Here is a 12,155-nt window from a genome sequence, read left to right as displayed (position 1 = left end):
TATAATATAATTTACGAATCTCGTGCAACTCAGTTCCCCTTTGAAGTTAATGCATGGTAATGAAAGAATGTTCTAGAAAGTGTGCGAGTGAGACAAGAGCATCTGAGTGTATAAATAGTGTGTGCGTTTGATTTGTGGATTGTTTTATTGTGAGTTGTCGCGAAATAATTATACTGTTTTAAATAAAATTCTTTCTCCTACATATTACGTAAAATGAGAATATATGGAGCACTTATAGACAAGCTAATGGAGCTTCAGTTACTGTCAAAATTTGAACATAGAAAATGTTTCTATGGAAGGATTTCATTTTATTTTACGTCGAACTTACTTGATGGTAAGTCATTAAAACGCCTGAATGCTTCTATTATTAATAAAAACTTTAACAGCGAAGAATCTATGGGAAATTCGATAGGAAGGAATCCCGAAGCGAATAAACAGTCGTGTCTGTTACCAGAGTTTCTCGAAGGAAACGAGAAAGATCGGCCGAGATCGTAATTCTATCAGCGTAAGAGGTAGTTAGTGGCCGCAGAAAGAGAGAAATATATGATATTTACCGCTGATCCACGTGCCGTTGAAGCTCTTCGGGGATAACGAGCCGGCGAGCCATTCTTCAAGGGAGATGCCAGGTGCGGCTGGCGTCCTCGTGCCGGAGGAGTCCGGGCTTCCGGTTAAAAGAATCGTCGCAGTGACGACCAAGCCGAGCACGACGGCGATGATCAAGCCACCGGTGAGCAAACGCCGCCAGTTCCTTTGCTTGTTCTTCGTCATCAGGTCCTGCAACAGTTGCGTGAAATCTATGGTTAATTCGAATCTTTCTAGTTTGGTGAAACTGAGTTTCGAACTTTTAGACAGGAAATATTATCGTTTAACACGTTGACTGCTACAGAAAACATCAGTGGTTTATGTATTGCTTATTTTTTCCGTGGCGAAGGTTGAAAGGAAGAATTATTAATTATTGCTTTTTAGTTATTGTATAGTAATACTGATGTTACGTTATTGTAATTTGGATAATTTATTTTCTTGTAGTTTAGATGCTCCGTTCATCGGCCCCAATGGCAGTCAACGTGTTAACAGTAGAATTATCAGGTCGGATATATTGTTATTCTTACTGGTACTATTAATGTTGAGAAACTTTGAGAAACTTCATGATATTTTTGAGGCAAGAGAAATAATAATGTTAGTATTATTGTAATTACTGCTATTACTGTTATCGTTGATAATCATTCTTACTGGTATTATTAACGTTGAGAAATTTTGACAAACTGAATAACATTTTTGGGGCAAGAGAAATAATAGTATTAACATTACTGTAATTACTGCTACTACTATTGTCATTGTTCATAGTTTATATTTGTCATTTTTACTACTATTATTAATGTTGAGAAACTTTGTGAAATTTTATGACATTTTTGAGGTAAGGGAAATAATAGTGTTATTATTACTGTAATTACTGCTATTAGTATTATTATTGTTCATAATTTATATTCGTCATTCTTACTAGTATTATTATTATTGAGAAACTTTAACAAACTCAATAACATTTTTGGCGCAAGAGAAATAATAGTATTAATATTAATGTAATTACTGCTACTACTATTATCATTGTTGATAGTTTATATTCCTCATTCTTACTAGTATAATTAATGTTGCGAAACTTCGAGAAACTTCATGACACTTTTGGTGCAAGAGAAATAATATTTTTTTTCATAGTTATGGTACCGTAGAGTCCTATTCTGTTGTGGGTCCCAATAACGTTCGAGATCACCGTTAACCAAGCAACTGTCGAAGTCGGGCGTTGCTGAAGACAGGTACACACGTAGGGGACACACCGGCTTATGACACGGTCGCGTTGTTGTTTCACCGTTATCGAAACCGACGCGGTTTACTCGCTACTTCTGTTTGCGCTGTGTTCCATGACAATCCTCGTCGGCCAACTGCGCCGGACTGGATCATGACCGATAGGGTACGGACCATCGGGCTTACTGAGCCGTGAGATAGGTGTCCTGTGTTTGATTAGGGACAAAGTTGTGTTGCCGGGGCTTTGAAAGTGTCGGACACTCGTCGCTTTCGTAGAAAGGCAGATATTTCGTCAGGGTTTTTGGCGATAGCATTCGCGAATTTGTTAACCCTTCGCAGCCGAAACTTCTTCGCTGGATATACTTAATGTTTTCCGACGAGATATAGACATTCCTTGAAACCAAGTTGATAAGATATTTTGTTTCAATATTTCACGTATTGATGCATTATACAAAATGCAATATTATATATAAGATTTTATAACTTTGTTATATCAAATGAAATGGTGAGTGAGAGTCACCTCTCGAATCCAAAAAGTTAACATTATATATTGCTTCGTCATCGCGGATAATAATATTAGAATAACGAAGATAATTCTATTGTGCTTCTACAGATTTTAGTATGCCACAATATAATCTATTTCATATTTAATCCTGGAGCAATTATTTAACTCAAATTTATATTTCATCGAATAAATGCTCAACCTATTATGCACTTAATAGCTGAGCATTCATATTGAATCCACCGTTAATTTCTGATTATTCATTTAATGCACGTTCGGAAAACAAGGATTAATCAAATTCTAACGAATCATTAAAGAACATCAAACTTTATTTCCATAAAAACCTAAATCCACTTCCAGTAACCTGTCTTCATTAGCTCGAGCAGCGATAATTAGCCGTAATGAGACAAATTATTTCTCCTGCCGTGATATCCTGTATCTCACTGTCGGTTTTTGTCACAGAGCACCGTTCGCCGTTTCCCTTGATGCCCCATCGATTCCCTTTGCATCCACTACCCTTCCTGTTTACATTCCGAGTGATTTTAACGCGACGTTCAGCTCGCCTGATGAGAACCTCATTCATGCATTCGCGGACTGCGAAGGGATCTTTCAGCTGTTTTCCCAAGAAACGAGGAAATGAAGATTTCAAGGGGTCTCGAGGAACTCGTTAAAATTCCCTTCTCGAAAGGTAGAATTTTCTTCGGCAAAAGTGGGAATGTAAATATGGACAGATTTTTCTTATACTCCGCAGAGTTTTCCAATTACTCAACAGTAATCTTCGCGGGACGCGCGAAAGATTACGTACGACATAATAATCCTAACACTAACGAAGATAAAAATCACGTTACCCCATGGAATGAAGTAAATTTCACCGGGAAGAAGAACGAAGTCGCTAAAATACACGTAACAAGGCGTAATAAAATCCGCAACAAGTTTAAAGCACGGGAAACAAACTTTTTCAACCGTTCTCCCGCGCCCTGCACGCGATATCAAGAACCACGAGGCAGAAAAATAAAATAATTAAACTTTCCGACATAATTACGAACAAACGAGGAAAGGCAAAGAAGCCTCTAGGCGCCGTTCAACAGGCATAATGTAAAACTAGGGGAGAAAGCCATGGTAACCCGTGTATCTTCGTGCAAACAATTTCATCGGTCGATCCGCTGATACCATTATCAAAGAGTGAATATCTCAGAGTCTGTTATAGACTGAACACTCGAAACACGATAAAAATCAGGCAGCACGTTCCCCGAAGCTTCCGTTTTAACGGTTATTAGAAGGCGGAAGTAATAACCGTATAAAATTCATGATCTACAAGCTGTTTCCCTTACGGTTCCCTCTATCTCTCCGTCTCTATCAGCTTTGTCCTCCATTTTAGCGGTGTCGGTCCGTGGTGATCAAACAAAGGACGCCGCGTCGAAATACATTAATTATTCGACAGGTAAGCAGGGGCGGGGGCGGCTCGTAAAGATGTACTCGAAAACGCGGTACCGTTGTCGGATAATCCGCAGATTTAAATGACAATGGGACGAGGGTGGGAAGCGGGGGGCGGAAGCGGCGCGGTGTCCCGCTAACGCTTTCGATCGCCTCGATTTCCATTTCGACTCGCCAGGTTCCCGGTCATTAAATTTCAACCGCGTCGTGTGAAAGCGGCCTTAAGCTCGCCACGCGCGATCAACCTCGAATACGAGGGGCGCGATTCGAATGGCGCCAGCGACACCGCGGTTTCCGGCGAGGACGGTCGCGGTTTTCCGAATTTTAACGTTGGCCGGGGAGGGTCTTGAACGTGTCAATGGGTCTGTCTTGCGAATTAACCGAGGAGTGTTTAATGACGTGTTTAATGTTGTGCTTTCGGCGATTGGGATATTGTTTTGTGAATGACACGGTGATTTCGTGTGTCGCGTTGAGGGTTTTGGTGAATCTGTGGTTGTGGAATGTGATAATGTAGTAATGTAGTGGTATAAGAATGTAGTTATATAATAATCTAATAATTCAATAATATCACTAGGTTTACGGGCATTTATTGTACACTTCATTGTATTATTCCTCGTTTATTTAGATTGTGGAAACTGGAGATTTGATAGTAGGTAATTGGGGCACATGTCAGTGTGATCGCATCAATCAAAATCGGCGTAAACATTTACAAAATAATATTTCTAAAATCCGATATGCGTCAATTTGACGCGTTCCGTAAACCTAGTGATATAATAAGTGATGATACAACAATATAGTAATATAGTAATATAGTAACATAGTAATATAGTAAAATAGTAATATAGTAATATAGTAATATAGTAATATAATAACATAGTAATATAATAATATAGTATTATAGTGATATAATAATATAATAATATAATAATATAACAATATAACAATATAATAATATAATAATATAACGATAATAGTATAAAAATTTAAAATATCGAAGACCATCAACGAAATCTTTCGCAGCCCTCTACAACAATGACCAAAAAACAATCGAGAATTCCCAGGAAAAGATGTCTCCAAGAAAAATTTCCCAAGGATTAAGATATTGAGCAGGCTTCCTCCGGGATCTTCTCAAGAGAGCAAGGCGTGAACTTTTCAATTATCGGTGGCGAATCGAGAGATCGATAGCGAGAGCCTAGGGCGAGGGCACCTAGGACGCGTTCCTCTCCGACGATTACATTATATCCGGAGGGCGGAGGAAGGCGGAATTTTTGCCGCGGGAGGAACACGCTGCCGATGGTATCCAGCGGAGGGACCGCTGGGCCGAGAGATTTCTGAGGACCGTGCTCGCGCTCGCGCGGCCCGGTTTTATTGTACCTTTTATTACAACGTGGTTTCCGGGCCGGCGAGCACACCTAAGCGGCCCGGCACAATTTCATTTTCCTCGGGCACTCGTAAATTCCCGAACGATCCTTCAGCCCTCCTTCCTAACGCGCGCGACCTAAAAATTACTATAATACCGGCCACGTCGATGATTCATTGCGATGAACGGAGGACCCCCGGATCTACACGCTTTGTCCTTTCTGCTCGCGGTATTACGGAAGCGAAAGTACTACTGCAGAGTGGCAGTGATTGATTAATGTTGCACGCTCTTGCGATTGTTTTGCCTTGCAATGCAGTTGAAACTTTGAGTTTGATGCTTTAGGTATTTCGTGAGTTGAGATGTTGATCGTTTGCGAGTTTTCGGTACCTGAGTTTACTAATCAATCAAGTATTGAATAACTTTGAAATTAAACGTGATGTATTAAAGAATCGATCGATCAAATTGACGTGACTACTTATAAATATTGTGATTCAACGTTCATACCTCGTTCTGAATCATTTGAACACTCAAGCATATGTTTCAACTGCCAACTGGTATTTCAATCTCAAATACCAATACTCTTCCACAAATATAAAACTAAGAAATTAGGCAACACGATAAAACTACACCAATCCCAACATCACAAATTACTTATAGATACAGTGATTCAACATTCAATACCTCGTTCTGAATCATCTAAACACTCAAACATATGTTTCAACTACTAGTATCAGTTTTCCTTCAATCTTTCAATCTCAAATACCAATACTCTTCCACAAATATAAAACTAAGAAATTAGGCAACACGATAAAACTACACCAATCCCCAAATACACAGTTGAACACATCGAAGATGCCAAGAGCCATCAACAACGTCAAATGAAATCCATCTACTCTTAAATTCAGCCACAGTATCAAACAAAGAAACGATTCCAAGTAACCAGCGAACGATCTATATCCATTACAAACAAAAACTACAAATCATTATCCTCTAAAGAGACGAACGTGGGCCAAGCAGACCTCCTTACAAGCAAGTAACCGAGGCTTCGCGAGCCAATCCGTCGCAGCGATAAGGAATATATGGCCGAGGCGTGAGGTAATATCAGCGGAGTCTTATCTCTCGCCCTTGGATTCCATATTCCGAGAAAAGTAACAGCCCCGTGCACCCTTAACGGCCCTTAGCCGAACGATCCTCGGCGACGCGAGCGTGCGCTCGCGCGCGCGCGGGCGGCCCACTCGTTATAAGCCTCTTTTATCAAAATTAAATTTGCCTCCCCGTGGAGTCATCCATTCACGACATAGCCTATTATAGGGGCGGGATGAAACGGGGGCGCGGGGGCGCGTAGCGGAATTTCATTTAGCGAAATAATTATTTTCGAAGGACACTTCACGTTTGACGCGGCCGTATAACACGGGAAAATTTTGATCCTTTCGTCGGACGTCTCATACGTTGTCCCCAGCTAGCAGACACTTGACCCTGTTACCGTGGCCGGGTCCCCTCGGACCCAATCGCGTTTACAGTTACGTTAATGCTGGTACTTGGGATTCTTTCTTTATGGCCGGCTCCGTTTTAGATTCTTTTCTTTTACGAGGAGTTCGACATTTATTATTGATGCTGGAGACGGTTATTGGAAATAGCTGGGAACTTTTCGATAGACAGATACGTTAGATTGAAATAGAATGTAATGTACGGAGATTTAGGCGGATGAAGTGTTAGATATGTGTATTTTAGTGTACTCGGTGAACGTTTTTTAACGAGATTTATGAGCATTCGAATATGTTAACACGTTGAACGCAGCACAAGTTCATAGAGCAAAATACACAGAATGGAAAAAATATAATATTAACTCTTTGCACTCAAGAGGTGACTCTTAGACATCATTTGATTTGATATAACAAAATTGCAAAGTGTTATATATAATATTAAGTTTTGCATAATGCATCAATACGTGAAATATTTATATAAAATAGCTTCGTTTCTTAATTGACGTATGTTTTCTCATTAATTCGTTTCAAATAGTGTCCTCTATGTCTCATTGGAAAGTGTCGAATGTTTCTAGTGAGAAGCTTCCGACTGCAAAGGGTTAAATCATTTGATTGAATTGCATTATTATTGCAAATTTATCTAGCCGAACACTACATTAGGTAGCATTATTTATAATATAGAAATATTTTTAAATAATCGTCGTTTAATTGATTGAATTACAGTAATTCGATTTCATGTATTATGCATACAACGTGTTAATGTATTATGCACCGATGTCGTCTAATTACCGAATTTTTAGTTTAATAATATACTGAAAATAATACACTGATAATAGCAAAATAGTTTTTTGCTTTGATCCGTGGGAAATGAACAATATTCAGTTTTGTTAAATTAATCTAGAAACCTTCATCACGAGTGTCACTCGTCATGGCAAGGGGTTAATCCCACCACTTAGCGTTCCCCCGAACGTATTTAAAACGATTCCCAGTTGTTACATCGAGGGACTGTCTCTTTCCTGCGTTGGATCTTTATTTTAATACGCGGACGGACTTAAAAAGCCTCGAAGGGACGAGAAAAGTGGCCACGGTCGTCGAGTGGACTTGATTCACGGGTGCGGCCACGGAACACAGGCTGCCGAGGACCGTGGGACGAAGGACGACGACGTACCCGACGTAATTTCATTTATCTGAATTGATGAAACTACCGCACCCCGCCGTCCTGTTACGCCTTCGCCGGTCGAATCCCTCAAGAAAATCGTCCGTTAACCGGTCGATACGAGCGTCGACGGACGTGCACCCGGTCCCAGGTTTCTCCGGCGACGTCTTTAAAGTGGTTCCGGGCATTTTTTCTGATTTACGCGGGCACCGATCGTCAGGACTTTCAGCGGCCGCTCGCCGACTTTTATGGCCGGAGATTTATTTTTGGCGACAGACTGCGAGTTTAGGACTTGGGAGCTTCAGATAAATTGCAAGTGCAACTTTTTGCTTCGGAACTTTGATGTTTCGAATAATTCGGAACGGGAATTTTTAATTCGGGTGATTCGAGGTTGCAAGTTAATTAGAGGGGAAGTTGTGAGTTTAGGCGATTCAACGTTGAAATTTCGAATTCAGAGGTTTCGAAGTTTCAAATGAATTAGAGGGTAAATTGTTAATTTGGGTGATTCAATGTTTCAAATAATTCAAAGTTAGAATTTGGAATTCAGATGTTTCGAAGTTTCAAATGAATTAAAGGGTAAATTGTTAATTTGGGTGATTCAAAGTTACAAATAATTCAAAGTCTGAACCTCGAATTCAGATTTTTCAAAGTTTCAAATCAATCAGACGGTAAATTGTGAATTTAGATGATTCAAAGTTCCAAATAATTCAAAGTTGGAATCCCGAATTTAGATATTTCAAAGTTTCAAATTAATCAGAGGGTAAATCATTAATTTAGATGATTCAAAGTTCCAAATAATTCAAAGTTGGAACCTCGAATTCAGATATGTCAAAGTCTGATATAATTAACCCGGTTCAAACGTCAGCTACTTCCAAGTCGCAACTCCAAAACATAAAATCTAAAAATATGTAGAACACGTCAAGGATGCATCGATGAAACAAATAAACGATTTCGATATTCGCAAACCAATCAAGATTAATCAAGGATTAATCATCTTTTCGGAGAATATGAATGACCGTTGCCGTCGCGGGGAAGAATAAATAACTCTTCATTTAGTGTATGAAAGAAACATGGCGCCATCAACCCGTATTGATTCGCAGTTTGTCTTCTTATTTTCGAACGAAAAAAAAGCCGGGAAAGGAAAAAATGGCAAAACGGTAACCCAGTCCATTTCTCCCCATTATTTATTTATTCCATGCCGTATATTCTATTCTAACAATTTATGGGCCGAAGAATGGCCGTCCGTACAATGCGACCGGCAAAAAATAAGAAATATTGGAACGAACGGGCGCAACCACTATTCTGCGTTTCCCTTCGGGACGAAAAAGGAACGCTGCGCTGTTCGCGAGTGTTGCGCAGGGACAGGTGGGGCCGCCAGGGGTTAAAGGGGAGAAAGTAAGTAGTAATCCGCGAGATACGCGGCACATCATTATAAATGAACGCGGGAGTCACCGTAATTACAGAATTTTAATTGGACTCTCGGAATTGTAGAAATTACGAGCCGAGACGGCGCGTTTCTGCGAGGCAACTACAAATGAATTTCATTAAAATATTCCCAATTACGTAATAATTATATAGTTACTAGAATTATACCCTGCCGCGTATTCACGAGCTATAAATACATGCGAAAACACTGGAATATCGAGGAATTCCAGATTCGAATTCTATAGAAGCCCCATTTCGCCATTCGTACGTTTCAAAATCCCGAGTTCACTTAGGAGTTCGTTCGAAATGAATTTTCGGACTTCTACGATGATTTACTGAGTGCCTCGGAACCTTTCACTTCCGTATTTCTTTATATGTTTCATGGTCAATGATTTAGTCATTACTGCATCGGGAGATCAGGAGTTTGTAGAGTCGGACGATTAGAAAGTCGGGATCTCGGAGTAAGTACTTCCTTGTTCCAGCGAAAGATAACGAGAGGAAGCATTGGATAAGTGTTATTCAACGCTTTCTACGGTTCTTACATCAGTTTCAATCTTCTTAAGCTAACCTCGCAAAAAAAACGAAAGTTTAGTGAGTCCCATGCGAAATGGCAACCGCAAAAAACGAAAGTTTAGCGATTCCCATGCGAAATGCCATCTGCGGAATGCGAAACATGCTGTTTGTACTATTCTTCCGCCTATAATAACTGAATCCAAGTAATAAAGTACCCGTAGAATTAAGTAAATCTCGGATTATACAAATATCGATAAATTGCATGGTATATAAGTAGGAAACGTTCGCCTCGCACATTACGTAGTATTGCAATAATCGATACAGAACTTTTGCACAAATGATACGGCGGTGATCAGTGTAAAACACACATTAATCGCTAGGATTAATATAATAGAATAATTATAGAATATTATAATAGATTATAGCAATAGAAGAACGTATTAATAGATGATGAAAGAGTTCTTGAAAATCGACATTAATCGCTACGATTAATATAATAGAATAATTATAGAACATAGCAATAATATTATAATAGATTATAGCAATAATAGAAAATATTTTACACAAAGAATTCTTGAAACTTGACATTAATCGCTACGATTAATATAACAGAATAATTATAGAACATAGCAATAATATTACAATAGATGATAACAACAATAGAACATATTTCACACAAACAATACCTCAAAATTGACAAGCATTACACTCGAATTTACATTTATTCGGAGTTGCCAAAAATCCAGGTCTAAATTGACCCATCGCGATTTCCGAGAGTGAAAAGAACGTATTAAGTAGGCGCGCAGTATTCGGTCACGGGAAGAGAAAGGACGCAATTAAGTGGCCCGCGCCTATCTTCCTCGGTGAAAGCCAGCGAAGCGAGCGAAGATGCGGAGAGATGCGCTCACCCTTTCGGAGATTAATGCCCCTTTCACGCCGAAGCGAACCGGGTCGTTCAACCGGCGCATTGTGCAAGTTTCGGCGCTGCCGCGTTCTCCCTCCGCCCCTTCCCTTCCCGCGCAATTGGTAATTGGTTTCGAATGCGTTCCAGTCACGGATACTAATAACGGCGACGGTCCCCGCCGAGCGGAAGGGACTCGTCGAAAATCATATTCGATCCGTGACCGAGTTAAAGGGGAATGAACCGGCTCAAACAATCTCATTAGAAAATCACGTAATGCGCCGGCTTCTCGGCCGACACTTCGGGAATCGGATGGGAACTCGCTGGAATGCGGAATGAAGCATCGATGCCTGAGATTTATTATAATTCGAGGGAGATTTCATTCGCCGCGATGATTCTTGGACGAGATTTAGCTGAGGATTTTTATGATTTAACGGCTTTGTTTGTTTTGAGAACATTGGAGTTTGGAGTGATCGTGTGTGATTTTGGGCTGGACGATATTGATGCTTGATGTTTATTATAATTTGAGTGGGATTTGATTTGATTTACTTGAGAATTTTAATAATTTAGGGGTTTTGTTTTAAGAAGTTTATTATAACTTGAATGGAATTTGATTTAGTGTAATGATTCCTCGACGAGATGTATTTGAAATTTTTAATGGTTTAGAGATTTTGTTTCGAGAGAATTAACGTTTGCAATAATCACAGGTGATCGTATATAGTGCTATTCTTCGAATCGAAAGAATTCATTAAAATGCAGACTAAAACACCGACATCCAGAAATTTAACTAACTCTTAATCTTTCCTCATAATTAGAAGGCGCCTCATTAAGTATGCAGAGTTTAGGATAACCACGCGTGATTAAATCTTCAGTAACTTCCAACCTACGATCGCATCGCTATCAATTATCCACATTGTTGAATGATATTTAATCGCTCATCATTCCAAATTAATATTCCCACAGTTCGTAGTAATTAGAACGTGATCCGGAACCAATTTGCTACTACTAATTAACTGGTCCGACATTGTGCAGCTCGCCATTATACGCAACACAACTGATTGTAAAACGCGGCATTGTGATTGTTTTATCAACGTCGATCTATACGCTTTCGAAAATCTCCGATTCATTTACACCTTCGATCCCCAACAAACAAAGTGAAACACTTTCGTAAAATATCACTAATCTCCTCCTCAAATAAATTCAAAACATTCTCTTCTAACAACCAAAACAAATTTAAATTATCCAAAATCTCAATCAACTATACAATATCTCCAACTATATCCACTCCTGGAAGATATCTTAATGTCCAGCGAAACGACACACTATATTCTTTATATCATTGTTCATTTAACACGTTGGACGCCATGGAGGTCACCGGTGACCCCAAACAAATCGAATTACTACAATTCATTCGATTAATCTATTATTTGAAAACTTTCCTATATTACAAGTAATACCACTTAATGCACCGACTTTCAACAATTCAAACCCACAATAATAACGTAATCCCATTACATAAGTTCATATTACATTACTTTCATTTTCTATATTTGTCTCGGCAAATCATGCAGCACTCAACGTGT

At 39.4% G+C, this 12,155-nt stretch overlaps 1 protein-coding gene across 6 annotated transcripts in view; it reads right to left on the bottom strand.

The window, feature by feature from the left end:
* LOC116431069 (venom dipeptidyl peptidase 4) overlaps positions 1 to 12,155 on the bottom strand; it is a 447,002-nt gene that overhangs the window by 379,893 nt on the left and 54,954 nt on the right. For all 6 annotated transcript variants that reach the window (XM_076374132.1, XM_076374131.1, XM_076374129.1 and 3 more), the window contains one exon: positions 555 to 774. In XM_076374132.1, coding sequence (XP_076230247.1) covers positions 555 to 768 — 214 coding nt within the window. In that variant the 5' untranslated portion in view covers positions 769 to 774. The remainder of the gene's footprint in view (positions 1 to 554; positions 775 to 12,155) is intronic.

This window comes from Nomia melanderi, chromosome 1, assembly GCF_051020985.1.
Source record: "Nomia melanderi isolate GNS246 chromosome 1, iyNomMela1, whole genome shotgun sequence".
In the NCBI taxonomy this organism is placed as follows: Eukaryota; Metazoa; Arthropoda; class Insecta; order Hymenoptera; family Halictidae; genus Nomia; species Nomia melanderi.
Note: the sequence above shows the minus strand (reverse complement) of the source record. Positions and strands in the feature narration are given on the sequence as shown.